Below are 27,566 nucleotides of genomic sequence, written 5' to 3' on the forward strand. Positions count from 1 at the left end.
TTCCCTGCAGCCCAGGAAGGTAAGATGCCAGCATTAATACTGTGCATTTAAAACTCTGGCTTAGCTACTCCAGTCTTTCTGAAAAAAAAAGACCTGAACAGGGAAAATCTCTCAAGTTGGAAGGCCCACTTATGTATTATTTATAACTGAAAATATTACTTAAAAGAAAAAGCAACAGCAATATTCTATATACTTTACATATGTATGTCTACATATACATATGTCTCTAAGATATAAGCGATGAAAAGTACACATATATTTGTTTGTTTGAGACTGAATCTCATGTAGCCCAGGATGACCTCGCACTTCAGAGTGTAACTGAGGTCACACTTGAACTATTTTTTTTTAGATTTATTTATCTTTATTTCATGTGTCTGTATACTATGTACCATACCTGAGGAAGCCAGAAGAGGCCGTCAGATCCCCTAGAACTGTAGTTTACAGGTGGTTGTGAACTGCCATGGGAGTTCTGGGGATCTAACTGGGGTCCTCTGGAAGAGCCGCTAGTGGTACCCTTCTCCTTAGCTATCTCCAGGCCAGCCCTTGAACTCTGTATCCCCCGTCCCCGTTCTGAATGCTGCTGTTGTAGGCATGTGCACCTGGTATGCATACTGTTTATTTTTAGTTTTATTTCATCTTCCAACCTTTTAAGTAGTCAGGGGGGTAACTTTCAGAATCTTCTCCCTAATCATATTTTTGAGGTAAGCAAAATGGAGAAGGTGGGGATGAGTCTTTAATACATTATTTTGTTTGTGAAGGGAAAAAAAAAAAGACAACATTATGAAAACTAACAATCACAGAGGTTTGTCTCGGGCCCCCGTGCGTTCTGTGGTTCTCGGGCGTTCTGTAGGTCCTCCACGCAGAGTGCTCATGGGGCAGACGGGCCTGTGCACACTCAGTGACAAAGGTTGTGCTTACAGCTTACGACTCACTCATTGTGACCTCACAGCACTTCTGTATTTTGGTGAACTTTAGCTACTTTTAGCAGATATTTGAAATTTTCAGTGATTCACTTACACTGAATCTTACAAACCACAGTAAGCAGTAACTCTCCTGACGGCAACGTGGATGATTCTCTTTGTGGCCTGCGTTGCTGCTCCCTGAAGCACACCCCACATTGAGTTAGTTGCTCAAGGTCAGTCGGGAAGAACTGCAAGATTTGCTTTTTCACTAGACATAATCTGGCTAAGCCCCTAGAAGTACTCATAATTATCAGTCCTCAAGGGTGCAAATGTCACACATGAGGCATAAATAGCTGGTTTGGCAGAGTGGGTATTGACTAAATATCACCAGGCATAATCAACCTAGTAGATTTTAATGCTTTTGTGGCACCAGGTAATGAAAGTGGCAAAGGTTGCTAGCCAGTCATCTCTGAGTTCTTGGCCTATACACATCTGTTACATTTGACAGGATTTTGGCGTGTGTCTGTATATCAGATAGCCTCAGACTAAGTGGATCCAAACCATGTAAGTGTATTTTCTTGAACTCTTGTAACGGTTTTAGTTTTGGTTTGTTCTCATTTTTTTTTTAAATGAGTTTTAGGCTGAACTTTGATTGTCATATGGGGTTCATGAAGTTGGATCAGCTCTGGGGTCACAGTGTTAGGATTCTTCCTTTCAGGGTAGCTCAGTCCAAGTGGAAAGATATTGGAGTTGAGGGTTGGGTGGGGGGTTTGTTGTTGTTGTTAGTGATTCTTTTGTAGTTCAGTTCTTGTGTCTCGTTTCTGGGAAGTGTAAAAGTAGCATTTTTATTGGCCACCATACTCCTAGTTTCTTACCTGGAGTCTGGCCTTGACTTTTGAAAAGAGATTACTCACATTCCTCTCTCACCTGGGCAGCATCCTGCTGTCTTATGACACTGACAGATGTCTTGCTCAATTATGAAAATAACTAAGCGAAAGAACTAAGGCAGGGGTGATTACTTTGGCTTCATGTCGTAAAGCTTACGTGGTCCACAGCAAGGTCAGGACATATGACAGGTACTTATGACAGTATATATCTAGTTTTTTCTTGCCTAAAGTCCAGTGTTCATATTTTGGAACACAGCCACATCTGTTTAGGATTTACAACTTCCTGGTTCTTGTGCCTTGTGTTTGTTTTGCTTTTAAAGGGAGTCACCTCAAATATCCCAGCATGGCTTTTAAAGGGAGTCACCCCAAATACCCTAGCCTGGCTTTTAAAGGGGGTCACCCCAAATATCCCAGCCTAGTCTTGAACTCATAGTAATCCTCCTATCTCAGTCTCACAAGTAAAAGTTTGGTTCCTTTACTCTCGCTGAAGGCCTTCAGTATCATAGCAACTTTCCCTGAATACAAAATCAGATGAACTTTTCTCATGTCCAGTGCACTAAACACAGCTTCGATGCCTCTGGTGAAACTCTTTGGTGCATCTAGAAAACCACTGTAAAATGGATTCTGTGTTTGGAAGATTCTCACGTCACTGGGCAACTATACACATTCTGGCATTAATCATCAGTTCCAGGAAAGTGTGTTAGCACTTGGCGTTCATCAAATTAGATGACACAACCTTTTGGGAATTGACAGCCTGTACAGAAGTGAAGGCCAGGAATACTTTAGCAAGAGTTACTTACATAAAGACAGAGGCTGCTTAGCTCTGTGCAAATGCCGCTATGACACTTGACCTTCAGCTCACGCTAGTGCTACTCCACGGCTGCTGTCTCCACTCTACCGTCCTTGACTTACGTTTGCTTGAAACAACACTTGTGTTACAGCTGAAGCCATAACATTTTTATAAGTTAGACAGAGCTTTCAGAGCAGGCTCCTTATGTACAGCACTGGATAGGCAGTATCCCCTTATTTATATGCTAAATATCCGGAAAAACAAAATTCACTTGTAGGTTAGCCAAGCAGTACAATGTGTCTGTTCTTTTCTCCGAGTTCAGATTTAATGAGGTGAAGAATAACAACATTTTTTGATGTTATTTTGCTTAAAATATCCACCAGTATGTTACTTTTTCCCAGACGTGGATGATAGAGAACTCAGCTGATCGTTTCTCTCTTGTGCCTTTTTCTGTTTGCTTCAATCCTGACCTGAGCACTGAGCTGCACACACACCGTTCCTGGACTACACAGGGCTTTCTTTCAGTGGCTAAAATTTTCTAAAACAAAAACAAACAAACAAAAAACCCACCTCTGTAAGGCATACATGGTAATTGGATTCTATTTAAATACAAAAGTAATCTTAAGGAAATTGTGAGAGAGTTTTTATTTGTATTTTTATGCATCTAGAACAACTCTTGGAACTGAATTCAAAGCAGGGTTATCTTGTGGAAAGCTGCCTTTCCTGTGTTTGTTTTGTGCTGTGTGACAGGCCCTCTGGGTTTCCTTCGAGGGGACTTATCAACTGCTCCCACCCTCCACCCTTTTCACCTAAGAAACCTCTCCCTGACCCCGGATATATACGTGGATAAAATTGGGATACATGCCAAGAATTTGCTGATAATTACAAGAACATTTATTTTTAAAACAATTCTTTGCTACAATAGTTTAGTTCTTTGTTGATGATATAAGTTATGTTTGTTAGTGATAAAAGCAAATTTACATACTTGATACTGAATGCCAGGAAGCATCTCCAGCACTTTTCAAGGCTGACGGGTATTTTATGATCCTCCTTCACCGTGATACATAGCTTAGAGCAGCAGAAGCGTATTAGGCCCATTTCAGAAACTACTAGGAATTCTGCCCTCACGCCAAGACAAAATTCATTTAGTTATTTTTTTTATTTAAAAGTTAGCAACTTAAATAGCAATTTTAAATTCAAATGTTCTGACAATATAATCCAAAGATGTACTGTTTTGATGCTTTCATGCTAAGTAATGACAAGAGGAATATATCAAAGCCTTTGTTTCCCGTAATTAAACCATTGTGTTTTTATAATAGAAAACTTCGCATGCCTAGTAAAAACACTGCAGTTTACAATGCACACTGGTCTTAAATCTGAGCAGAGGCGTAACAGGTAGCATCTGTCAGGGTTGTGTGTGACTACATGTGCAGTGTAAAGTGTGTGTTCAGGAAGAAGCTTGCAGAGTCACGCTGTCCTGAAGGGAAATGAGCTCGGCAGAATCACCGTGGAATCAGTTTAACTGAGAACTGTGTTTGGGACTTTGTATGTTCTGATATCTTTTACTGTTGCCAAATTTTCCATAACCCCACAGGCTAAGCTCTGTGACCTCTGTGACCTCATAGAAGGTTATAAACCATAGTTTATAAAGCTGTATTCTGAAAGTGTGTGTGTATATGTGTATGTTCATTTGTCTGTGTGTGTGTGTGTGTGTGTGTGCGCGCATGTGCTGTCTGTGTCTTTGTCTGTCTGTCAGTCCTGGGCAGTAGGAATGAAACTAGAGAACAAAATGAACTTTCACTTATCTTTTTTTCCTTCTCGTGTGTACTTAATTGAGTCTATAGGAATAATAGTCCTTTCATGTTTTATTTGTTTATTTATTTTATGTGTATAATTGATTTGTCTGCATCTGTCCCTGCACTCCATGTATGCCTGGTGCCTTCAGAGACCAAAAAAAAGGGCTGTAATTACAGATGGTTGTGAGCCTCCATGTGGGTACTGAGAATTGAACCCAGGTCCTCTGGAAGAGCAACCAGTGCTCTTAACCACTGACCCTTCTCTCTAGCCCCAAAGAGAAAATAATATTTTAATGTTTATACTGTAAGTAATTATAGTTTTTCCTAAAATATCTTTCACATGGTGTTTTGTATCCTGTCCTGAGGCTGCCTTCCCTTGTCGCCACAAACCAATCTTCACAGTAGTTTGAGAGAAAGACTGTATTGTCTGAAGCCCGGACAAAGCCAACAGCAGTAACCTCCTGCCTTCATCGGGTGGCACTAGGATTATAAAACTTCTATTCTTTGGTCAGTAAAATTCACTCTCTGTGCTGAACTGTTCTCTTCCTATGTACAGGTAGGCCATAGTTATCCTATAGGGTTAGTTGTTAAACCAGTTATTATTAGCTCAGAGCTAGTCCTCTAGGCCTGTTGTCCTCAGTAGCACAGTGTGGGCAGCAGAGAGAATAGATGTCTAAATGCCCACCTACTCTGAAAAGAAAGGAAGATGAAACTAGTTTTCTAAAATCAACCTTTATGGGGTTCTTTTTTGTTAAAAAAAATACCTTAAAGTATGTATCTGTGTGCATACATACTCATTTTAATGTAGCATTGTTACTATATATACATTGTGAATTTCCTACATAACTTCTGGTGTTACTTTCTAAACAAATGCTCATATTAAAAAGAAAAACTTGTTTTGAAATAGAGTTTCACACTCCAGTATGGGCTGGCCTAAAACTCATCACGTATCCCAGGCTGGCCTTGAATTTGAGTCGATCCTCCTGCCTCAGCTTCCCAAGTGCAAGGACTACAGATGCGTGCCAACATTTCCAGCTGAAATATTTTTTTTTATTTTAAATTCTACTGTGTTTTAAATGGATGGGGCTCCAAAGAGCGTAATTCTTGTTAATGTGCAGTAATCATTTGAACATGTAAACATGGAAAAACCGGCTAACTGGCCATATCAAAGACTGCTTCTTGTGTTACTCTTTGCAGTTTCATGTTATCTCTGAAGAAATGTGGTTAGCAAAGTTGACTTAAGTTCAAGAAGGTATTTTTGAACCAGTAGGGAAGATATCAAATAACTCAGGGTTTAGAAGAAACAGTAAATTTGAGAAAAAGTTGCAATCATCCATACATCTATACAAAATATAATAAAATAAGTTGTAGATGAAATTGAGTTATATATGAACAGTTACACCCCTGGAAATGTAAACTTTAAGCCTTTGGTGGCATGTACCTGCAGTCCCAGCTACTTGAAAAGCTGAGGCAGGAGGATCACTGGAGCCAGGGGGTTGAGGACAACTAGAGAAACAACATTGCAAGACCCATCTACAAAAGTTGGCAGGCAGAGAAGTCAAACCCAGAAGGCATCAACACTGTCCAAATGTGGAGTCTGAGTGCTACCCAATCCCTCCAGACTCTAAGCTGCTGAAGAACGGTAAAAGGAAGGAGGCAAGTGTAAAGTAATGCATTTGTCTGTAGCCGTGGCTCTAAGCGCACCGCATCGGGCATGCCTACGCCTCATTCACAGTCTGAAAAGCAGAGGCCTTTCCCTTCCTTCCAGCCGGAGACCGTATATTGTCCACATCAGTGTGTGATCTTTATCTAAACTTTTATCCTGTAGGTGCATTGAAAATTATACAGGCGCTCGTTGCGAAGAGATTTTTCTCCCAAGCTCCAGCATCCAAAGCAAAAGTAACCTGTCGGCAGCTTTCGTGGCCCTGGCAGTCCTGGTCACTCTTGCCATCGCGGCGCTCTGCTTCCTGTGCAGGTAACTGAAGTGGAAATGGACCATCGGAAAGAGGAAAGCAGGGCACAAGCAGCAGCCTCTAAGTAACAGGCTCTTTGCTTCTAGTGTTTCTGCAGATTCTGTTTTATAGCTGGCGTTATCTCTCTAATACAGTTTTGTTATAAACTAATAAGTCGCTTTAAAAGCAGCTTAGGCAGTTTTATCTCGGTCTTTGTCACCGTCGGAGTCATTTGCCTTGATAACCTCTGAGCTAGGTGGACCCACGCTCACTACAGTACCGTGCTGAAGTCACTTGAGTATTTGGGTGAGATGTTTCTTAGTAAGTTTTGAATATGTAAAGCAAAGTGATCACCCAGTGCTTTAGAAGCTTAAGGTGCCCGGCTGGTGTCTGCCTTACCATGTGCTAGGCATGATAAACATAGCAGCCAACAAGGTAGAAACATCCCCTAAATTCATGGGCTGTTTAAATCTAGAGAGACAGATAAAGAAACAGAGTTAAATTGGAGAAACTGGTAACTCCTAAGAGAAACCAAAGGCAAGTTTACATGTTACAAGGCTATCTATCAAAGATCACTTTTATTGATTCCTTTTGATTGATCTTCAGTGTTTTGGGGAAAAAAAGTTTTTGAAAAGAGAATATGGAATTAAGTTTAGTGGTTATTTGTATTAATCAGTATTATGTGTGCACTGGTTTCTCTCATATGATTGGGAAAATGGAGCCAACAGTCACCATAAACCAAGTTGGGTTGAGAAGTTAAGATTCCAAGAATAAGATGTGAATAAAATAATATCTCATAACCCTGTTTAAAATTTGGAGGGACTTTGCTTTTTTAAAAGATGTTGTATATTTTATCTCAAGGTGTCATTTGGTAGATGTTATCTCATAATTTTTGCATCAGAACGCTGCAGAATTACACCAGACTGTGGTTCCCATGGGATCTTCTATTCGCATGTGCAGTCTTAGTGTGACCTTGCTTCCCATGTGATCTGCCATTCCCATGTGATCTGCCGTCCGCATGTGCCATCTTGGTGTGACCCTGCTACTCAGGCAGCAAGGGTTAGAGTTTTGTGCTGGCTGGGCTGTGTAGTTCAGCGATAGTGTGCTTGTCCGGCAGGCATGAGGTTCTGAGTTCAAGCTGTTGAACTGTGATAAGAAATAGTTTATTTCTTTAGATAGGCACTATGATTACTATGATTGTGTAAATGCTACATTTAAGAACACAGACTTTAAATGGACTAAAAGTTCCATCTTCGAACCAGGGAGTATCCTGTAACAAACCTAAGCAGAGAAACCAAGCAGGTCCAGCTGGACACCCAGCTTGCAGCAACTGCTAGCCATTTGAATGGATACCCTAGACAACCTGCTCGTTTGAACCTTTAGTTGGCTTGTATTATCTCCTGGTCACCTGCAATTACACAGAGGACACCCAGGTTTAAAAAAAAAAAAAAAAAAAAGCTCAACTGTCAACCAGTAGAACCATGAGAAATAAAATTTTAATCTACTGAGTTTAGGGTAGTATATTATGAAGTATTAAATGAGCCATCTTGGTTTATCTTCACTCTAAAACATTTTGGAAAAACTGAATAACGGTCTCTTATTCTATTCCTCTATGTATGTCTTCCAGTAAAATATGCTAAGAAAAAGCTCAGCTTAGCTAATTCTAACTTCTCATTATTTATATTAGTTGGAAATAGATTTTTATCTTCTATTGATTGGGCTAGTCTGTGTAGTAAGTCCTCTGACAATCTAGGTTTGACTGTAGTAACTATCAACTGACTTACTATGGCTTGAATTTGTTCTTCAGATTTCATTAGAATCAACTTCCCCAAAGCCCTGTGTTAATGATGTTTGAAATGTTGGGCCCTTGAGTGGTAATCGGGCCATGTGGGCCCTGCAGAATGAGTGATGCAGCCTTAATAGTTAAATCACTTAAAAACAAAAGCTTTCTTATTCGTAATATATAATCCTTATGGGTTAGCACGCCATCAGGCTACAAAGCGGCCATCACAAGCGCAGGGAAAAAAGCTCTAGAGTGCCTTGCACTCAAGATGATCTGTCCCAGAAGTGACGCAGATACTCTGACACTTCCTCTGTCCCGGAAGTGACGCAGATACTCTGACATTCCTTTCACAGACCTACTCAGTTACAAAGAGCTATAGTAAATGCAGCTCCTCCATGTGCTGAGTAGAAAAACCAGAAGCAGGTGTCACATAGTGACTAAAGAACTCTAGTATTCCACAAGAGAATCTAGTATTCCACTGGGAGTAGCTAAGAGTGGCTTGCGGTTTTTGTTTTGTTTTTTAAATCGGTAGAACTTTAATGTAGGTACAGTTGTCTGCAACTGAATTCCTTTACTAACCTTTGAATTTGTAAAGGAAGTGGTATATCCCAAATGTACTGAGTGCCACGGAGTGATAAAATTTTCATAAAAGAGCAAAATACCGTTGCTCTATAGACTGGAAGCAGAACTCAGAAATATTGTGATCTAAGCTAGGTGTAGTGGTTTATGTTTGTAATTCCAGCTCTGGAAAGTCTGAGAAAGGAGGAATGTTATAAGTTTAAGGCCAACCTGGGTTACATAGTAAATTTCAGGCCAGCCTGATTTATAGAGTGATACCCTGTGCACAAGGAAGAAAATTCTACTCTGAAGTGCTCTATACCATTCTACATGATAACTTTTGGCCCAGGCTTACACCTGTAATCCTAACACTTGGGAGGCTGACACAGGAGGATTGCTGTGAGTTCCAGGCAAGCTTGTCTATCAGGGGAATCCTTTCCTAAAAAAGAAGTCTCAAAAGCCTATACACAGAAAGTATAGGTATGTAGGTACAAGGAATGGAGGAACAGATAAGAATGGTGCTCATGGAAAAAGAACTTCTAAGCCGGGAGTATCAGACATGAGCCAGTGGCCCAAGGCTAGCCTCTACTACTTAGAGGGAGCCTGCCTCAAAACACAAAGACAAAGAGAAAAGAAAAACCTCTAATCACAAATGTTAAGTAGCTCGGTATCCTGAGCCCATAGTATTTCTAATGTCTACTGGGAAAGGTTAAGAGTATCAAGTAGTCCAGACTGATTGACAGAAACGAGCACAAACCAGATCGTAAAGAAGGCACTGGCATTCTTTACCTGAAGAGGCATCTCACAGTATAAGATTACTTACTGACACAGAGAAAGAGAACAAATGCTCTAAGTGCACAGATCTTCAGGAAGCCAGATAATGAACTCTTCTGATACCAAGCATGTCTTCCAAAATAGTGTACCGAGGGGGAGGTCAGCTGACTAATCTGTTCATCATTCACTGCACTGCTGACTTGGAAGTAGAATGTTCATTCGATGTTGACTGTTTATTGAACTACCTTATGTAATATTAGCCCTGATAATCTAGATTTGGCTGGAATAACCATGACCTTGCAGTGACTTAAATTCATTCTCCAAATTTTATGCTGCAAACTGAGAGTAGAATCAGATATTCAAAGTGTTTGTTTGTGGGGACAATCAAACCATGATATAAAGTAAGTATATTTAATATGCACAGAAAGATAAATGGGAACAGAGCGATGGCTCCGTGGTTAAAAGCACTTGTCGCTCTTACAGAGAAACTGGGTTTGATTCCAAGCACCCACAAGGTGTCTAACAACTGTCTATAACTCTAGTTTACAGAGGATCTGACCTCTCTTCTGAATTCCTCAGGCACCAGGCGCACATATGGTACATATACATACATGTAGGCAAAGCACCTATACACAAAAAAAATATATAAATATAATTTAAAAATATGTTTACAAAAGAGCATATTTTGCAACTGCCAATACAAAGGTTGACAAAATAAAATTATAATAAAAAATTCAGTATATCTTAGCTTACTATTTTTCAGTTTAGTTTGTGTTTTTAAGCAGATTAGAAATGGTAAGGGGAGGAGTGGAAGGGAGGCAGAAACAGAAAGAGAGGAGAGGGAGGAAAAAAAGGCACTGGAGGAGAGATGAAAAATGAAAAAGTACCCCAAGCCTAAGGAAAAAAAGAACTGTAAAATATTAAGGAACGATTAAGAAACGTGGCAAACAGTGACTATGTCTAATTTATATTCTGGAGTTTGGGGAAGAAAAGACTTGGGACAGTGTTTGAAGAGGGTGATAGCTGAGACATTAAGAATATTAAGTCACCCACAGATTCAGCACTTGTCAGGTGGGTTAAGGAAGAACACATGCATAGCACAGCCTTATAAAACCACAGAACACCGATTCTGAGGCAGCATGCATGAGCAGGTCTGAGGCCCCCACACATACACAGAGGGCTGCCTGGTCTGGCCTCAGTGAGAGAAGACATGCCTAACCCTCGAGAGACCTGAGGCCCCAGGGTGTGGGGAGGTCTGGTGGGGTTGGGGTGGGGTGGGGTGAGGACATCTTGGAGATGGGAGGGGGTGTTTGGAGGGGAGGTATGGGATGAGAAACAGTGGGAGGGTGGACAGGAAATAATAATAATTTGAAAAAACAAAATGTTTAATAAACAAAAACAAATAGTTCTCTATCGACTCTGACCTATTGGTGGTTGAAGGTGCTTCGAGCTGAGGCCTTGGACTTTCTGTAACTTAGGAGGTGATGACACCTGAATGATGAAGTCCAAAATGTCCCCACTCCTAGCGCTAAAATGGGCATTTTAGGATAAAAGGCTGGTGGACTTTTAGAAAACGCCATTTTGCTATGGCTAGATGATGGTGATTCATTTTCACTAACATAAATTAATATGCTGGGGTTGACATATTAAAAAAATAAAGCTACTTTTGACATCTCGATTTTCATTTTAATATTTAGAATAGTTCTTAAGAGTCACATGGTCGCAAATTATATCCTGTATCAAGTTACAATCAGATGACCCGAAGCTGATGAAGCTTAGGTTGAAAATGATTTTTTATTGTCATGAATTAGAGTTGTTCACTAAAGCCATCCCATATTACATAAATGCGTCCACAACAGTAGGAATAATCTCTTTACAGAAATACCACCCTAAGACTCAGCATCAATGCCATGCTTGTAGGCTCAGCTCAGCATCCAGAGTGCCACCTCTGCGGGCAGGTTGGCTAAGGTGTGTGTGTAGGTTGTACGACATTAGGACAGCTCTACAGTATTAGGAGAGATTGTGCTTCCAAATATTCAAGATTAATTTTCTTTCTGATTCTTCTGACATGTTTTCAAGTTATCCATTTTTCATTTGTAATTTCTCTTGTCTCTGGTGCCAGGAAAGGCCACCTTCAGAGGACCAGCTCAGTCCAGTGTGAGATCAGCCTGGGAGAGACAAGCAATACCAGTACCCGGCACAGTGAGTAAAGTCCAAATGGGACAGTTAGGGGCACAGTGAGATCCTTGCTGTTGTGTATACAGACTTGTGTTCACAGCCATTCAAAGAAGGGCGGCCTAAGACTTCCCCCTTTTCACTTGAGAATACTTTTCTTTTTCCTTTTTTCTTTTTTCTTCTTTCCTTTCCTTTTCTTTTCTCTTCTTCTCTTTTCTTCTCTTTTCTTTTCTGTGTTTGTTTTTTAAGACAGAGTTTCTCTGTGTGCTCTGGCTGAACCCACTCCGTAGACCAGGCTGGCATTGGAGATCTGCTAGCCTCTACCTCCCGAGTGCTGGGATTAAAGGCATGAGGCATCACCGCCCAGCACATTAATTTTTTATTAGCAGTGTGACAGAAGTAATATTTTTTCACAAAATAAATATGTGAAATTATATGAAGTTCAGCACCTGAAGTGATGAACTCAGCTGTAATGTGCTGCAGCAGATTTGAGGAGCAGTGTTCCAGAACCATCCTGATGTGGGCTGTGCTGGGGGCCGGGCAGGGAGCTACCTTAGGAGTGAGAGAATCATTGGGAAAACTGTAGACAAGTCAGTGTTTTCATGCTGTCTTGAGATTTTTCTGGCAAAATGAGACAGCATGCACTGGATTTCCTTCCTCTTACTTGAAAAAAAAAATGAAAAATGAACAAGCCATGTGAAGCAAGAGTTGACCTCTGTTCTCAGTATGCAGTTGCATCTGTGCATGGACACACATGCACAATGCATGCATATATGCATACATGTACATGCACATGTGCATACACATGCATGCACATACATATGCATACACATGCACACACATGTGCACACACATGCACACACATTTGTACACATGGGCACACAGGTGCATAGACATGCACACATACACACGTGCATGTACATGCATACATATGTGCATACGCATGCCTGCACACACACACAAATGTACATACACTAAAATGAAATAAATCTTTTTTTAAAATGCTGGGCTTGATGGCATGGAACAACCAGGGACAGGAATTGACCCCTCCCCCCACCCAGGCTCGTGTACTTGAATATTTGGCCTCAAGGTGGTAGAACTGCTTGGGAAGGATTAGTGGGGGTGGCCTTGTTGGAGGAGGTGTGTCACTGTGGGTGAACTTTGAGATTTTTAAAGAATCATGCGATTCCCAGTGTGTTCTGTCTCCTGCTTATGGGTCTCAGCCGTATTCCAGACAATATGTCTGCAGCTTACTGATACACTTCCCTGCCATGTCGGACTCCTAACCCCACCCCCGAACCATTGTAAGCCAAGCAAAGCCTTCCTTCTATACACTACGTCAGCCACAGCGTTTTACCACATCAGTAGAAAAGTAACAAATAAAGATCTGTGCTATAAAATCTGCAGTAGTGCTAAGAAAAAAGAAAAGACAGACCCGACTACTTGTGGGGATTTCTGTACTGATGACTTTGGAAAGTATAATATTCAGATGCCAATTCTCCCTAACGTGAATTTTCCCAGAGACTGGTGCATCCCAATACATTGCAGCAGGTGTTTTTGTGGTAGCTGGTGGGGTGACTGTGACACACCACTGGGGATACGCCAGGGCCTGGGACAGGGAAGCAATGATTTAACAGCACGCTGCCGGGCTCAAACTACCAACAGCCAGCTTATGGCAAATCTGGCCTAGTTTAGCCAGCGTGGAGCTGGTGTGAGGGGAACGCAGGGCTCTAGACACTGGGCTCCCACACAGTGACAGTCACATGGCCACATGCAAGAAGATAAATTCACCGCCCTCCCACCCCCCGCCATATATGCAAATAACTCATGATGATTGTGAATTTAAGAACTAAAATATAAACCTTGTAGGAAAAACTCTTTATGCCATCCTATGAGGCAAAGATGGACTATGGAGGGCACAACTGGTAAAATACTTGGTAGACTGGACTATGTGCAAATGACAAATTTCCATGCTTCAAATGATTCCACTGTAAAAATGAAATACAAGGCACAAAATAGGAGGAAAACATTTTCAAATCATATATCTGACAGATGGTATAATAATCACCAGAACTCGTTCAACGGAAGTGTCTCAACTCAGTAACAGAAAAAGAGAGAACTAAAGTGTAGCCATTTTACCAAAGAAAACACACAAATGGCCAATAAGCCCGTGCAGAGTACTTGACATTGTAATTCACTAGAAGACCAAAAAAACAAAGATAGGATACCAGTTAATGCACTAACTCTGCTGTGGGTTTTGTGGGATATGGAGAAGAGCAGTTCACTGATGCTGAGACTATAAAGAGGTGTGGACAGTCTATTAGGGCACACGTTTGCATAGCCCGGCAAGTCCCTTCCTAGTTGGCTTCCCAAGTAAACAAAAACGTGGGTTTGTATAAAGAGCCTGAATGTTCACAACAGCGTTCCTCCCTGTGTCCGAGGAGTGCAGATCACCCGGAAGTCCATTGCTGTGCCTGTAAAAATGGACGGCCGTAGCTCAGCACCACACAGCCACGTTCGCTGTCACGTGACTCAGTTGTGCTGTGAGGCAGGATTTGCAGGGCTCCCCACGTGCATTTGCCTTTGTATTAAGATAGGTGAGTGGCTTGCTCAGGTTCAGGGTCAGAATGGGCATGACTGCAGATGGCCCTGAAAAGTATTTCCAGGGTGATAGACCTGGTTTATTTAACACTGGGTCATATAGAGAATTTATTTCATGTACACATGTATGCATGAAAAGAAACAGGAGGCTGTCTTTGAAGGGTGTGTGACTCTCTCTTGGGAAAATGTAAAGAAACATCTATTTACCGCAAACAAGAGCAGACAGGCCTGAAAAAGCTTCTACCAGTTTCAGCTTGACACGGGAGATGAGTTCCTTAGGGTTTCTTACAGGTAATGCACAGCACACCAAGAATCAAGGCCCGCCCACTGAGCTCCCTGTATGGTTCTCTGAGCTTCTCCGTATGGTTCTCAGTTGGCAGCAGAACTGGTACAAACCTGGGCTCAGAGTGCTACCTAGTGTTAAGTCAGGAGAGGTGACAGCAGGTTCAGGCAACAAGGCGCAGACAAGTCAGACTCTGCAAAGGTTAGAGCCCATGTCAATGCTGCCTTATGTCTTACAGAGACTTGCTGCTCTCGGTAGCACTGACCTGGAAAGCATGGTCCATTTTTGCTGCAGTCCAGCACACAGAACCTTTAAATGGCATCGTACGGCAAGACGGAGTTTCTCTGCCAAGACTTGGAGTAATTCCACTATAGGAGGGAGTGAAGAGGGGGCAGGGGGCAATAAGTCAAAGGTAATAAGGGGCAAATGTGAACAATGTGCATGAAATTGCACACATGTGTGGAAATGCCATCATGAGAACTATTGTTTTAATAGCAACTTAAAATTGATAGCAAGAAATACTCTTGAATAAATAACTCATAACAAATAAAAACAACCCAGTTTAAAAATTGGCATAGGATTTCCACAGACGTTTCCCCAACAGCTTGTGAGATGTCCAGCATCGCATCGCTGGCTGCGGAGGACATAAAGGGAGTGTGGACTCATCACACACTAGGACAGTAACTGCTAAAGACCATGGGTTGACAAGGATATACAGAAATTGGAACCCGTGTGTATTGCTGGTAAGAATATAAGATGTTAGAGTCACCTGGATAAACACTGTGATGGTCTTAAACCAAACCACGGAATTGCCATTTTATCCAACAGTTGACTAGTGTGAGGTTCCACACATGAGCAGATATCTATCTATACACCGTCACTCTTAGAAGCTGCACTCATAATAGTCAAAAGATGGAAAACGACTCAGATGTCCACTGATGAACGGATAAGATAAGTGGATGCATATAAATGGAACATTGCTTAGCCTTAAAAGGGAATAGCATTCTGATACTATAGCATGAAGACTCTCTATATGAAGAATACTGTACTCTGAAGACGTTATGCTGAGTGAAAAAGCCAGACTCAAAACGAGTACTGTGTTAACTCCACTAAAGAGCGATCCTAGAGCATCCAAATGCACGGGAACAGAACGTGTAGCTGCTGTCCCCGGGACTGCGGAGACAGTGGTTGCTTAATTATAGAGCTTTAGTTTGCAGTAGTAAAAAGTTTCAGGAGATGATGGTGATTCCTTGTATGTGACTGTACCTGATGTCACTAAACTTGACCATGGCTACAGTGGTAAATGCTGTTACATATTTCACAACAAAGTCAACCAGAGTGAGAGACACACTATAATTAATGATGTTATCAGGTGATGCATTGAGCTTCCATGTGCTCAAAATGATCACAGTCTCAAGTTGCTAAGAGAATGTGTCCCTTACTCTGTAGCTTAGTGGCAGCTCTAATTAATGGTTTGAGTTGCCCTTTGCTTACTCTGTAGCAAGAATGTCTGGAGTCACACTCCTTGATAAAATGCCTGACAGTGAACCAAGCAGTCAGAGTCCTCCAAGAAAGCTGCAGGGTTTTATTATTGTGCCGTGAACTGGAAAGTTACCACAAATGGGGGCCCAGTCCAAAAGGGTGTGTGTAGAAACAGCACCCTGGCATGAGTCCTGACTGTACGGGCATCTCTCTCTCTTTCACGCTTCTGGATATGGTTTCTCAGAGTAGTTGATGGATCAGTAAAACTTAGTGATGGTTTGCTTTTTTATAAACTATGTACAGATAAAACATGTTTAACTCTTTCCTATGTGCAAAGACACATTTGTAAAAGGAAAGAGAAGTGGCTGGAAGATAGCCCTGGGGTTAAAGGCACATACTGCTCAGCTCCCAGCAGCTATGCTGGGCAGCTCACGACCACCTGTAACTCCAGTTCCAGGAGGTCTTATCCCTCTGACTTCATGTATACATAACATGTCCCATGCCACATACACATAATTTTAAAATATATTGAAAAGAATAGGAAGCAATTTTGCAGCCTTTCCATATTACCTTACACTGGGGAGAATCTTAAATTCAAATTTTTTCTTCATAGATCAGTTAGGGTTTTGTTTATTTCTTAGATTAAGTTGTATTTCACGGCTTAGGAGGCCATAGAACTAACTGTATAGCCCAAGCTTGCCTCAAACTTGAAAGAATACTCTTGCCTCTGCTTCCCAAGTGCTGGAAGTACAGGAGTGAACCACTATGCTGGGAGGAATGAGTATTTTTTTAATGGAAGAAAAAAGACCATGAGACCATAACAACCAAAAGCTGGGATAGGGTGACTATCAGCTTGTAAAATTAGCATATCTGACCAGGCATTTTTCCAAGGCCAAATGTTAGTAGGCAAGGCCGTAAAACAGCGAAGGAGATAAGGTGTATGTGGTAAGATGAAAGCTGGGCTCTGGGGTGAGCCTGTTACAGACACTAGGAAACACTGAACAACCTCAGCTCAGACCTGTGCTGTAAGAGTCATAAAGCTCAGAGAACATGGTGGTGAATGACAGACACCATCCAGTGGTGGTGCCATTGGTCTTCATTCAGTCCATGAGCGACCAGGACAGGCGTATTCATATCATCCTTGCACTCTGGGAATGCAGACTTGTAGGCAACCTTCCTCACTTGCTGCGTTAGACAACCCATGGCCTCAAGTCTCAGCATGTATTTACGTGACAACCTGTGAAAGTCTGGAGCAAGTGGCACTTTCTGTAAGAGGAAAATTGAGGGTCAGAGGTAAAGGTTCTTTATCCAGATACTAGTAGAACAAGAATTTAAACCCACATGTGTCTGGATTCCAGCTCGTACTTTCTTTTCTTCGTTTTTTAAGAGTACGTGTGTGCAGAGGTCACGGGACAGTATCACAGAGTCAGTTCTGCTGCTATCAGTAATGAGTTCTGAGGACTGTGCTAGTTTTTGCATCACTGGGCTGTGTTGCTGGCCTCCAAGCCCATGTTCCCTATTGCACATGGCCGTCCCCGGGTCCCTGAAGATTGCTGGTAGAGCATTGCCCTCAAGGTCCTCCCATCCTTGTGTTTGGTCTCCCTCCCATGTTAGGCACCTGCTGCTGTCTTTGCTGTCAGTGACTTACCTCAGCGTTCTTCCTCTCACCCAGCTTTTGTAATTGTGATTTTTTGGGGAAAGATCATTAAGCTTGTTAGAACTTGAGGGAATAGAGGAAGGGCAGGAAGGCAGAGGTGGGCGCTTGAGAGACTGGGATGGGGATGCTGGCACACTGTGCACAGGTGCTGTGGGACAGCAGCTGTGGGAATGGATGTCTGAGGTACAATCACCTCGTCTCCTGTCACAGGTGGAAGCTGTGGGTTCCTGCGTGCAGATAAGAGGGCAGGTAGGTGTGTGTGTGTGCAGAAAGCCAAGTGCCCAAGCCTCCTATCTTACTCTCCACAGGTCACAGAGAGCACTGAAGATATCCCCAGTGAAGGGTATCATTACCTGCAAACACAGACGGTGGACCATACAACAAGAGAAGGTAATGCTTCAATTTTCCATGTCTTAGACACAGGCTTGCTAAATGGTCCTATTCAAGGCAGCCTGCTTAGGAGAAGTGGCAGCACACCGTGCAAGAGATTTACTGTTTTAAAGTACTTTGAAGAACATAGCTCTGCGCCATGAAGTGTATTCACCCTGGGTAGAGCCATCGTCACTATCACTGCTCAGAACGTTTTCATCATCCCACATTGAACCTTTGTACTTTTTCAGGTTTCCTTTTGTATCACTCAACACCAAAACAAAACAAAACTCCCAACAGAAAGTCACTGGAGACGACCACTCCTTGTCCTCTGTCACTGGCTAATTTCATTCAGCATGTTAGCCAAAAATCCATTCTTCTAATAACAGCTCGGTGTTATTGAGTTTGGATACATTACATTCTGTATACCATGCAGATATATTTGGATGATTTCCAACTTGACTGCTGTAAACATACAGTGATGTTACAATGTATACCACCCCAACCCCAGCTTTTATTTTTAAATATTACATTTCAAGTAGAATTTCTGGATTGAATTGTAATTTTTGCTTAATTTGACAAGGATCATACTGTTTTCTGTAACCAATGCACCATTTTTTAGTTTTACCAGCAGTCAGGGGTCCAATACTTGTGCATCTGTGTTACTGTGTAGAAAAAGATAGAAGACAGGAAGGGGAGCACCCACCCTCTTAGTGGGGTGATGTGACATCTCATTGCGGTTTAACATGCATTTCCCTTGCATCAGTGAAGCTGGCCATATTGCCATATTGTTTGCTAGTCATTCATGTATCTTCTTTGGAGACTCGCTTAAGTCCCTTGTCACTTTTAATTAGACGTGTGTGTGTGTGTGTGTGTGTGTGTGTGTGTGAGAGAGAGAGAGAGAGAGAGAGAGAGAGAGAGAGAGAGAGAAAGAGAATGTGTGTGTGTAGTTACACTTTAGTTTTGTATTCTGGAAATTAAGTCCTCATTTGTACGCTGTAAATATGCTTTTCAATTCTATGTATAACCCTTTCTCCCTTTAAGTGTGATATATTTTTATGCACAAAATTTTAATTTTTGATTAGACTGCTTAGATCTATGTTTTTGTTCCCTAAACATTTGGTAACACCCCACAAAAATCATTGAAAAATTCATTATCCTGCTATCCCCGCCAAGAGTTGTATAGGTTGTCTTTTTTTTTTAGCTACTATTGTTAAATTTTTAAAATTTTATTTTGAGCTAATTTTCATAAATGGTATTACTTAAGGTCCCAGTTCCAGCATTTCTAGAAGATTGTATCTTCCTTATTGAAAATAGTCTTGGTACTTTTGTCAAAAATTATTCATGATACAGATGCTTCTTTTCTAAGGATCTCTATTCCATCAGTTTAACTTGGTGCAAGAATCACTCTGTTCTAGAATCAGATGGCTCATCCTAGGTTAATATTCCAGATTGAGTTGGCTATTCCAAGTCCCCTGAGATTGTATCTGAACTTTAGGGTATATTTTTATGTCCAAAAAAAATCCAAAACTGCACTGTGAGGTTGTGGCTTTGATAAGGATTACAGTGACTCTGTAGGCTGTCTTGAGTAGTGTCAACATTTAAATTTTCCAGCCCATCAACATGGATGTGTCCCATCATTTCTATGGCAGTCCCAGGATCACACTCTTCTTGATACTGTTGTCAAGAGAATGGCTCTACTGTTTGATCGTTCATGGCTCATGTACAGAAATAATGCTGGTTTCCTGTTGACCTTGCACCCTGCTACTGAGAGCAGTTAGTTTATTGGTTCTGAAAGTCTTTTGTGGAATCTTTACTTTTCTGGGTATAATCATATAATTTGTGAAGAGATAATTTTACTTCTTCCAGCTTGATGCCATCCTTTCCTTTTACTTGCTTAGTGGCTCTAGTCAGTCCACGTTGCCTAGCAACAGTGCAGGCAAGCATTCTTGCTCATCTGGAGAGGCTTCTCCACCTCTCCAGTGGGCATTTTCATGGTGGCTTTTATGTTGAGGTAATCTCCCTCTACTTCTAATTTATTGTTTTTAAAAACAAAAGGATGGTTTTTTACCAAATGTCTTTCCTTGACAACAGGAATGTTGTGTTGGGCAGTGGTTTGTATCTCTGTCCCACAATTTCTCCATGCTGGCTTCATCTGTTCCTCTTTATACTCTTTTGGTTCCAGCTTTCAGCTTTCTTCCTCATTGTCCCTTACTGTCCCCACCGCCCTCTGAAAGCTCCTGGTGAGGTCATTTGTTACTCTTTTCTCCTTAGGGTTCTAGAGTTTTGTCTTTTCATATTTCCTTTGTCATTGTGGACACTGATTCTATCCTTTACCATGGTCCTGTGGTGTACTGACGTCTCTAGTAAGCTGTACCAGCTTATGTTGCTTCCTTTTTGATGATCTGTGTACAGACTCTCAAATACATGCCATGGCGTATGTGCCGAGGTCAAAGGACAACTTCCATGTCAGTTCTCTTCTTCCAGCCTGTGGGGCATGGACATCAAACTTGCGTTGGTCTTGGTGGCAAGTGCACCTTTATCTGCTGAGTCATCTTGCTGGCATTTATCTTGATTCTTTGAATGGAATTCATCTCCCTGTGCCTCTGCATGCCTCTGTGATGTATGACCCAGGTGACCCTTCAGCTTAAGATGAAAACACTGAGCTGTACAGAACTTTTAACATTTTAAAGCTTAGGCCTGCAGGGCGGTGGTGGCATACACCTTTAATTCCAGCACTTGGGAGGCAGAGGCAGGCGGATTTCTGAGTTCGAGGCCAGCCTGGTCTACAGAGTGAGTTCCAGGACAGCCAGGGCTATATAGAGAAACCCTGTCTCGAAAAAACAAAAAATAAATAAATAAATAAACAACTAAATAAAAAAGCTTAGGCCTTAGAGGGCAGCCTCTCATCCAGTTCGTGTAAGTTAACTGGACCACCTAGCCCTGTCCTATCACATGGCTAGCTATACTTTCCAGACCCATAATCACCTCTGTATCCTTTCCTGTCTCCTGGCAAAAAGCCCTCTTCCTTTGTACCCCCACCCCCAACTTCCCCTACAAGGAAGTCCCACCTTCCACTTCCTGCCCAGTCATTGGCTGTCAGCCAGTCTTAACAAATCAGCAGCAGGACAATGCCCGATCCACCCCTTTGGCCCAGATGACAAGGCGGTTTGCTTTTTAACGTGATAATCTCAGAGACTCTTCTTTTGAGCCGGTGAGGCAGGATAAGCATTTGCCTATGGAAAGCTGGTAATGGGACTTGTGAGATCCGGATAAGCAATTAACAGTCGAATAAACAGAGACACGCCTTATTACAATGTGAATGAAGGTCACCTGCTACTTTTCTTTTGGGGAATGTCATTTTTTTAACGGTATCACTCCCCACTCCCCAATCTGATCTCAAGGTTTCCTGGTTTGTTCTTTAACAAAAGGTGTCATCCAGTTGTGTTTACTCTCAAACCTTTTACAGATGCCCCCTTGAGACCTTTCACCCCCTCCCCACTTATATTCGACCATTTATATAGCAATCCCTCTTCATGCTGCTTTCCTCAGACTGGCGGGGTAGGGATCAGACACACTCGAAAGGCCGGGTATCAGATCTTTAGCGCAAGTGACTTCTCTGGACATTTATGCCATTCTGTGGGTGCTTTCAAATGTTCTAACTTCCCTACGTCCCTCCTCAAACGGTCAGCTTTACCTCTCTGCCCATCTCCAGACCGTGTCATCTGTGAATCCTTGCAGCTTGTATGAGCAGTGCTCACTCCCCACCCCAAGGAGACGCAAGCTAAATGAACAAAGCCTTGTCTCAGCACCTCAGGTACTATATCCTGAGAGTGTTCATATGTATACAAATCTACTTGCACTTCTCCGGCTTATGAATGGGAACTGGGCTTCTGCTGCTGTAAGAATCAGTTACAAGGGGGCAAAGTTGCTGAAAAGTTGCATCCCAGAACCTAGGCACTGTTTTAAAGACTGATTTTCTTGAGTGGCCTTTCTTTTTGTTGAATGAACCTGTTTCCTAGCACTCCAACAGAGCCAGCTTGACAGTTGGCTTGTGTTTGTTGCCGTTTTTCTGCTAGGGAATGACAGCAGAGTTCATCACTGGTGATGTCTCTCCAGTCAACTTGCTTCCTTCCTGTCTGTAGTATCAGACAACAGTGGACAGGTTTACTGAGTGAATGCAGGGTGATGGTTAAGAAAAATTTTAAATCAACCATGGTCTCGATTTGTTTCTCAGTCTGATTGTTTGCTTTTAAAACCAACACCATTATGCTTTGTTTTTGTCTGTCGCTCACCTGAGCAAAATCCAGGACAAAGGTACTGAAATGCAAGTGTTCCACACTCTTAACTCCAAAACATGGTGACTTTATTGACTTCTGCCAGGTGATGTTTACATGTTCTAGAAACATATCTTCAGATCTGGCGCTGGGCAGACGTGAACTATCCATACTAACAGCACATCTGGCACATGCCACTGCTCAGGGCCAATGTTAAAGAAACTTTCTGATAACTACACAATGACAATGTCACTCTGTCTCTTACACATAGGACTTTACTATAGAGCCTGCTATGTTCCATCACTATTAACCCAACCCACACCCAGTCTACAACCAAAATATCAAGTGAATCACCTGAATTTCCATGGTTTCATAGTCTTCTGCTTCTATGAAAGACTAAATTTATGATGTTAATTTGAGCCAGATTTTGTGGTTTTAAAATGACATAAACACCCCCAACCCTATTTAAATTTTCCACCAATTGGCTAGAAAATACTCAATTTCTAAGTTTATGTCTACTGTAATTCTTTGCATGTTCATTTTGTTAAATTTGCAGCACAAACCATTAGTCTTTTGCTACTGGCCTCCTCAGTCAAGATCCAGGTTTAAACAAAATTGAGAAAGGCAAACTAACAAGGCCCCCTGCTGGAGACACCCCTTACACCTCACACTACCATTCTGCCTGCTGGCTTTCTACACCTCAATTTCAAGTTTCCACTTCCCCTTTCCTTGGATCAAGGGAGTGAAAATGTATCCTTGAGGCAACCCTTGTCTAACAAACTAGAGCCCCAGAACACTTTCATTTGTTAGTATACAGAGAAAGCAGTCATTTCTAAGCCTTGTTGGTAGACCGTCCAGCCTTGCTTGAGAAGACAGCTCAGAGTGTGAGCATTCCTTCACTACTGTGCTCAAGTCAGTTTTTAAAAATGTGATTTATTTTTTTGCAGCTTCATTAGTATCAGCAGTTGCCGTTTCTAGGCAATTTGTTTGTAACAAACTGGCAATTATTTTTTTTAATATTTGTATTTGATTTTACTTATAAATTATCTATTGTCCTATTGGTACAAACCTTGTAAAAATATCCCGCAACACAGACCTGGTAAAAAAAAGTCCATGTTAACTTCTGTCTGTAAGACAGTCTGGAAGCAGGCAACACAGGTGTACAGGGACCCAGGGTCCCTCTGTGGTCCTCGACACAATGGAGTACTGACATCTCTGCAGTGTCCAAGGTGACCTGCCCATATTCCAAGCAATAAGGAGAAGGGAACAAACAAAGGTCATGCCATTAAGAACACTCGACACAGTAGTATTAAGAAATACAGGCATAGGAGTAACTGAAAAATCAAAGTTCCTGTCAGTGTAAGCTTGAATGCTGAGGGGACCGGTGCTCTCACATCTCTCCCTCAGCACCTCGACTACGGTCAGAGGAGCAGGTTACATCCTTCATCCTCTTGTCAGCAGCAATAAATACAACACCAGTCGGGTGGGTTTTCAAGTATATTTAATTGGTGTAAAACCAAAATATGGTGATATGATTTTCAGAACTATGTGATAAAGGCTGTTCCCTTGCAGCCTCCTTACTATGAAAACTCCAATTCACAAAAAAGAACTTTATACAGTAACAAATCAAAGATAGTTCTTTATCAGAAAAGTAAAAAGTCAGTAATATTTGTTACACCTTCTCAAATCACTCTTTCATTTTCTCCTCTATTAAGTCATGATTCTGCTAAAAGTTCATCAACCACTACTTAACCTCCATCTTCCTGGCGGCCCTCCCTCAAGCCCCCAGCAGCTGGTGCAGTTGAGCCACATCGGCTTAGCTGGCCCCTAAAGCCAGCCTCACTTGTATGCACACAGCATCAACGTTGTCCTTCATCTGTGTATTAAAAAATCATCCCCAAGTGATCTCAGAGCATCAAAGCTATAAAACACACATAGCTAGTTTTGTTTAAAATATTTTTATCTCGAGTTTCCATTTTTCTAAAAAAAGAGAAACCCCCAAAGTTACATCCTGTGAAAGCCCCTGGCAGCCGCAGCTCATTTGGTGGTCCCCAGGTGAATGAGAGCCATGATGGTCGTGTAGCTGTGGAACAGGTCCTCTTCCTTCACCTCACTGCATCTCCTCAGTATAAAGTTCCCAGTGACGATCCGGTCACATCCAATCTCCCCATTTCCAAAGAAGCCAAATAAGGGGACACTGGGGAAAAACTTCCTAAATGCATCGGCTTCGACATTCCCCTTGGCTCTGTAGTACTGAAAGCCTCGGCCAACGCACGCAAACATGAAGCCAATGGTGTTCTCTTCAGGGATGTTGGCTGCTTTGAGGCGCTGCATGGCAGCCTCGACGGTCTTGGCATCGTTTACATCCTCGTTGAGGAGAACTGTGGCACTCTGGATTCGGTGCCCACTAAATGACAGTCCAACCACACCCGAGGCATCAACATCCAGAGGGTTCCTGCAAACAGAACCAGAAAAGCGTCACCACCTCCTGGCTGACTTTGGCAACTTAAGCTTTGGTCTGAGGTTTATTCCCCTCAGACAAGGATTAAAATAAACTTATTTGAAAATAGGGCAGATCAAAAAAGGCAAGCAACTGCCCCCTTTTCAGGCACAAATACAAAGCTAGCTATACAAAAGCTCCTCCTGGATTAGCAGTACCCAGTAACTCCCTATCTGACCATTCTAAACAGAACCTAGTAGGTTTGTGTATGTAGACACAAAAATACCCACCAGCTTTGCAGTGGTGGCGCTGGCAAGCACTCTGTCACTGATATCCCCATCCCTCGATACCTAGTTAAAGTATGTTTCACATTATGGCATCTTCCTCCATTTCAGCCCATCCACTGTTAAATTATGAAAAAACATATTAAAAATATAATCACGGAGGATAATTTCAACTCTGCAGGTTTCAGCTTGGTGCTGACTAGCCCTTGAACAACTAGGCTTGCAATGCTTCCTGTCTGGTTTATTGCTTTGAGTCTGAAATTGACTCATTTGAATTTTAAAGCTTCACACCTGGGGGTAAGGGATGGCTGGAGAGGTGGCTCGGGTTAAGAGCAGCTGTTCTGCTACACACACACACACACACACACACACACACACACACACACACACACACGCACACACGCACACACGCACACACGCACACACGCACACACGCAACATATGAATGGAGAGCTCAGGTGGCCCAAAGATTAAACTCAGGTTGTCAGTTCTTGTGCCAAGTGCCTCATCAGCCCTGTTAAGACTTTTTTAAATGAATGAAACGTTTATCCTTACAAAAGAAAATAGAAAATGATACAACATGAAAAGGTTAGAGATCCCACAAGGAGCTCCTGCCCCCAATGCAAGGGGCTAGACCTGACGAGTTTTCCATGAACACTTGGCCCAAGTACTACTACTACTTTCTTCTTCTTCCTCCTCCTCCTCTTCCTCCCCAACACATAACAACTTTACGTGGCTACAGTCTAACCAAAAGAGAATTTGTGAACCACAGAGACATCTTTAAAAGGTTGAAGTTTGCTTCAGACATAAGAACTCATCTTCAAGTAACTGTTTAAAGACGAGCTTGCAAGGTCCAGCTGTGGGACTTGTGCTCATCTGCTGCTGCTGCTGCTGCTGCTGACTTCCTTGCAATAGTCCCTCCTGTGCACACTCGGCAGACGCACACCTCAGCACCAGGTCATTCTCAGCTCACGTAAGACAACTCCCACACGAGGGCCCCTGAACTGTTTAAAACAAGCTGCTTCAACCTCCCCTTTTAGTTCCCTTGTCTTTTAACTTCATCTTCCTGATCTCTTTCTATGAAACCTCTATTTCTCAGTTAGCAACTCAACTCTATACTGAAATAAAAGCCATGTGCATTTATTTATTTTAGCCTCACTCAAATGACTTCTTCATTTGCAGGAGCAGTACCACAAGGAGGACCTGAGCTCTAAAATATATCAACCGGTAAATGCTGAAGGAGCCTGATTCTGACGTTCTTAAAAACAATAAATCCAAGTTTTGTTCTTTGACTGCCAGCAGAATTATGTTTAGTGAGCATCTTGGCAAGAGCAAAATGGAATGAATTGGTATACTGGCAATTCCTTTTCTTTTGTATGTTTTTGAGACAGAGCATCACTTCTTAGCCTTGGTTGGCCTGAAGTCACCAGTGTAGATAAGGCTGGCACTGAATTCAAGAGACTCACCTGTTTTTGCCTACTCAGAGTTATGGGAATTAAAGGCATAACACCACCACCCCTCTTGATTCCTCTAATTTCTCTTTAAAAACCTAAAAGTAACGAGAACCTGAAATCATTTCCATTCACCCATGGGAGAAGAGCAATGTACTCAGACTTACTTCTCACAAGTCAGCGAGGACAAGTTGTCCACCTGGCCTCCAGCCAAGATGATATTCATATTGCTGAAAGTGCTGACCACCCGATGCATGTAGTTACTGGCTCCCAGCTTACAGCAGTTATAGCCAAAGACAAGGACCACACGAAGTTCAGGGTTGTCCAGGAGACCTGCGGAGAGAGAGGTGAGGGAGAGAGACAGCCTTCAAACAGCAGCAACTGTTGCTCCTGCTGACTGGAACTCCCTGTGTGGTCTGCAGTGCTGAAGCGCTCAGTCTGAGATTGCTCAAGTCTTAGTTATAATTTTTCCATTAATAAAACCTATATCTTTTGACTATAATATGCCTCACATAAGCAAGGACACTTTACCAAGTGTTGCAGATGTGCTAGAGTGAATAGCAGGTCCACATCTTAATTCCACGCTCACCAGTGACCTTGTGTTTCTCAGATGTGGTCTGAAAGCGGCTTCCACCACTAGCAGGCAGCAGAGCTCAAGAGAGCCAGTGACCATCTCCTTCCCAGAGCTCCACCTGAGCCTCTGGAACCGATCAGTATTGAACAGGATGACTCCACTTAACTCAGCCACATGGCTTCCACAGCAGTAAGGCCGCAGCAAGCCTGGAGTGCTGGGAGACTGTGTCAACTAAGAATCAAGAATCCAGCACATCGACCTGCGACCTCCAGTTTTATTTTATCGAATGTTATCCTGTTCTGCATCTCAGGAGCGCCCCACAAGTCCAGTTCAACTTTAAGGACAGAGCTCCTGGAAAGATGACATGTGGCCTTCCTCTGCAGGGCCCACATTCACTTTCCCTGTGTGTCTCTCAACACTGTGCTGAAACTGACATTGAAAACCTCCTTTTAATAAACTCCAATTCTACTTTGCAGCAGCTCATCCTGGAATTATTGTGTGTGCTGAAGTCTAGGTTAGCTCACCCTGGAA

General features: G+C 42.3%; 2 protein-coding genes across 4 annotated transcripts in view; one reads left to right on the forward strand and one right to left on the reverse strand.

Moving 5' to 3' along the window:
• The window catches only part of Nrg4 (neuregulin 4), a 62,812-nt gene extending 35,299 nt beyond the window's left edge, over positions 1-27,513 (forward strand). Inside the window, exons 4-8 of one of the 3 annotated variants that reach the window (XM_028781563.1) lie at positions 6,204-6,350; positions 11,565-11,644; positions 17,949-18,030; positions 26,193-26,359; positions 27,072-27,513. In XM_028781563.1, coding sequence (XP_028637396.1) covers positions 6,204-6,350; positions 11,565-11,644; positions 17,949-17,965 — 244 coding nt within the window. In that variant the 3' untranslated portion in view covers positions 17,966-18,030; positions 26,193-26,359; positions 27,072-27,513. Of the gene's footprint in view, positions 1-6,203; positions 6,351-11,564; positions 11,645-17,948; positions 18,031-26,192 lie in introns of all 3 variants that reach the window. The other 2 variants (XM_028781564.1, XM_028781562.1) reach the window with 2 other exon arrangements.
• Positions 23,771-27,566, reverse strand: part of Fbxo22 (F-box protein 22) — a 15,866-nt gene continuing 12,070 nt past the window's right edge. Inside the window, exons 6-7 of the mRNA XM_028781561.1 lie at positions 26,629-26,794; positions 23,771-24,741 (exon numbers count right to left, since the gene is read on the reverse strand). Coding sequence (XP_028637394.1) covers positions 24,324-24,741; positions 26,629-26,794 — 584 coding nt within the window. The 3' untranslated portion in view covers positions 23,771-24,323. The remainder of the gene's footprint in view (positions 24,742-26,628; positions 26,795-27,566) is intronic.

The sequence above is a fragment of the Grammomys surdaster genome, unplaced genomic scaffold (assembly GCF_004785775.1).
Source record: "Grammomys surdaster isolate TR1022 unplaced genomic scaffold, NIH_TR_1.0 472, whole genome shotgun sequence".
NCBI classification, from domain to species: domain Eukaryota; kingdom Metazoa; phylum Chordata; class Mammalia; order Rodentia; family Muridae; genus Grammomys; species Grammomys surdaster.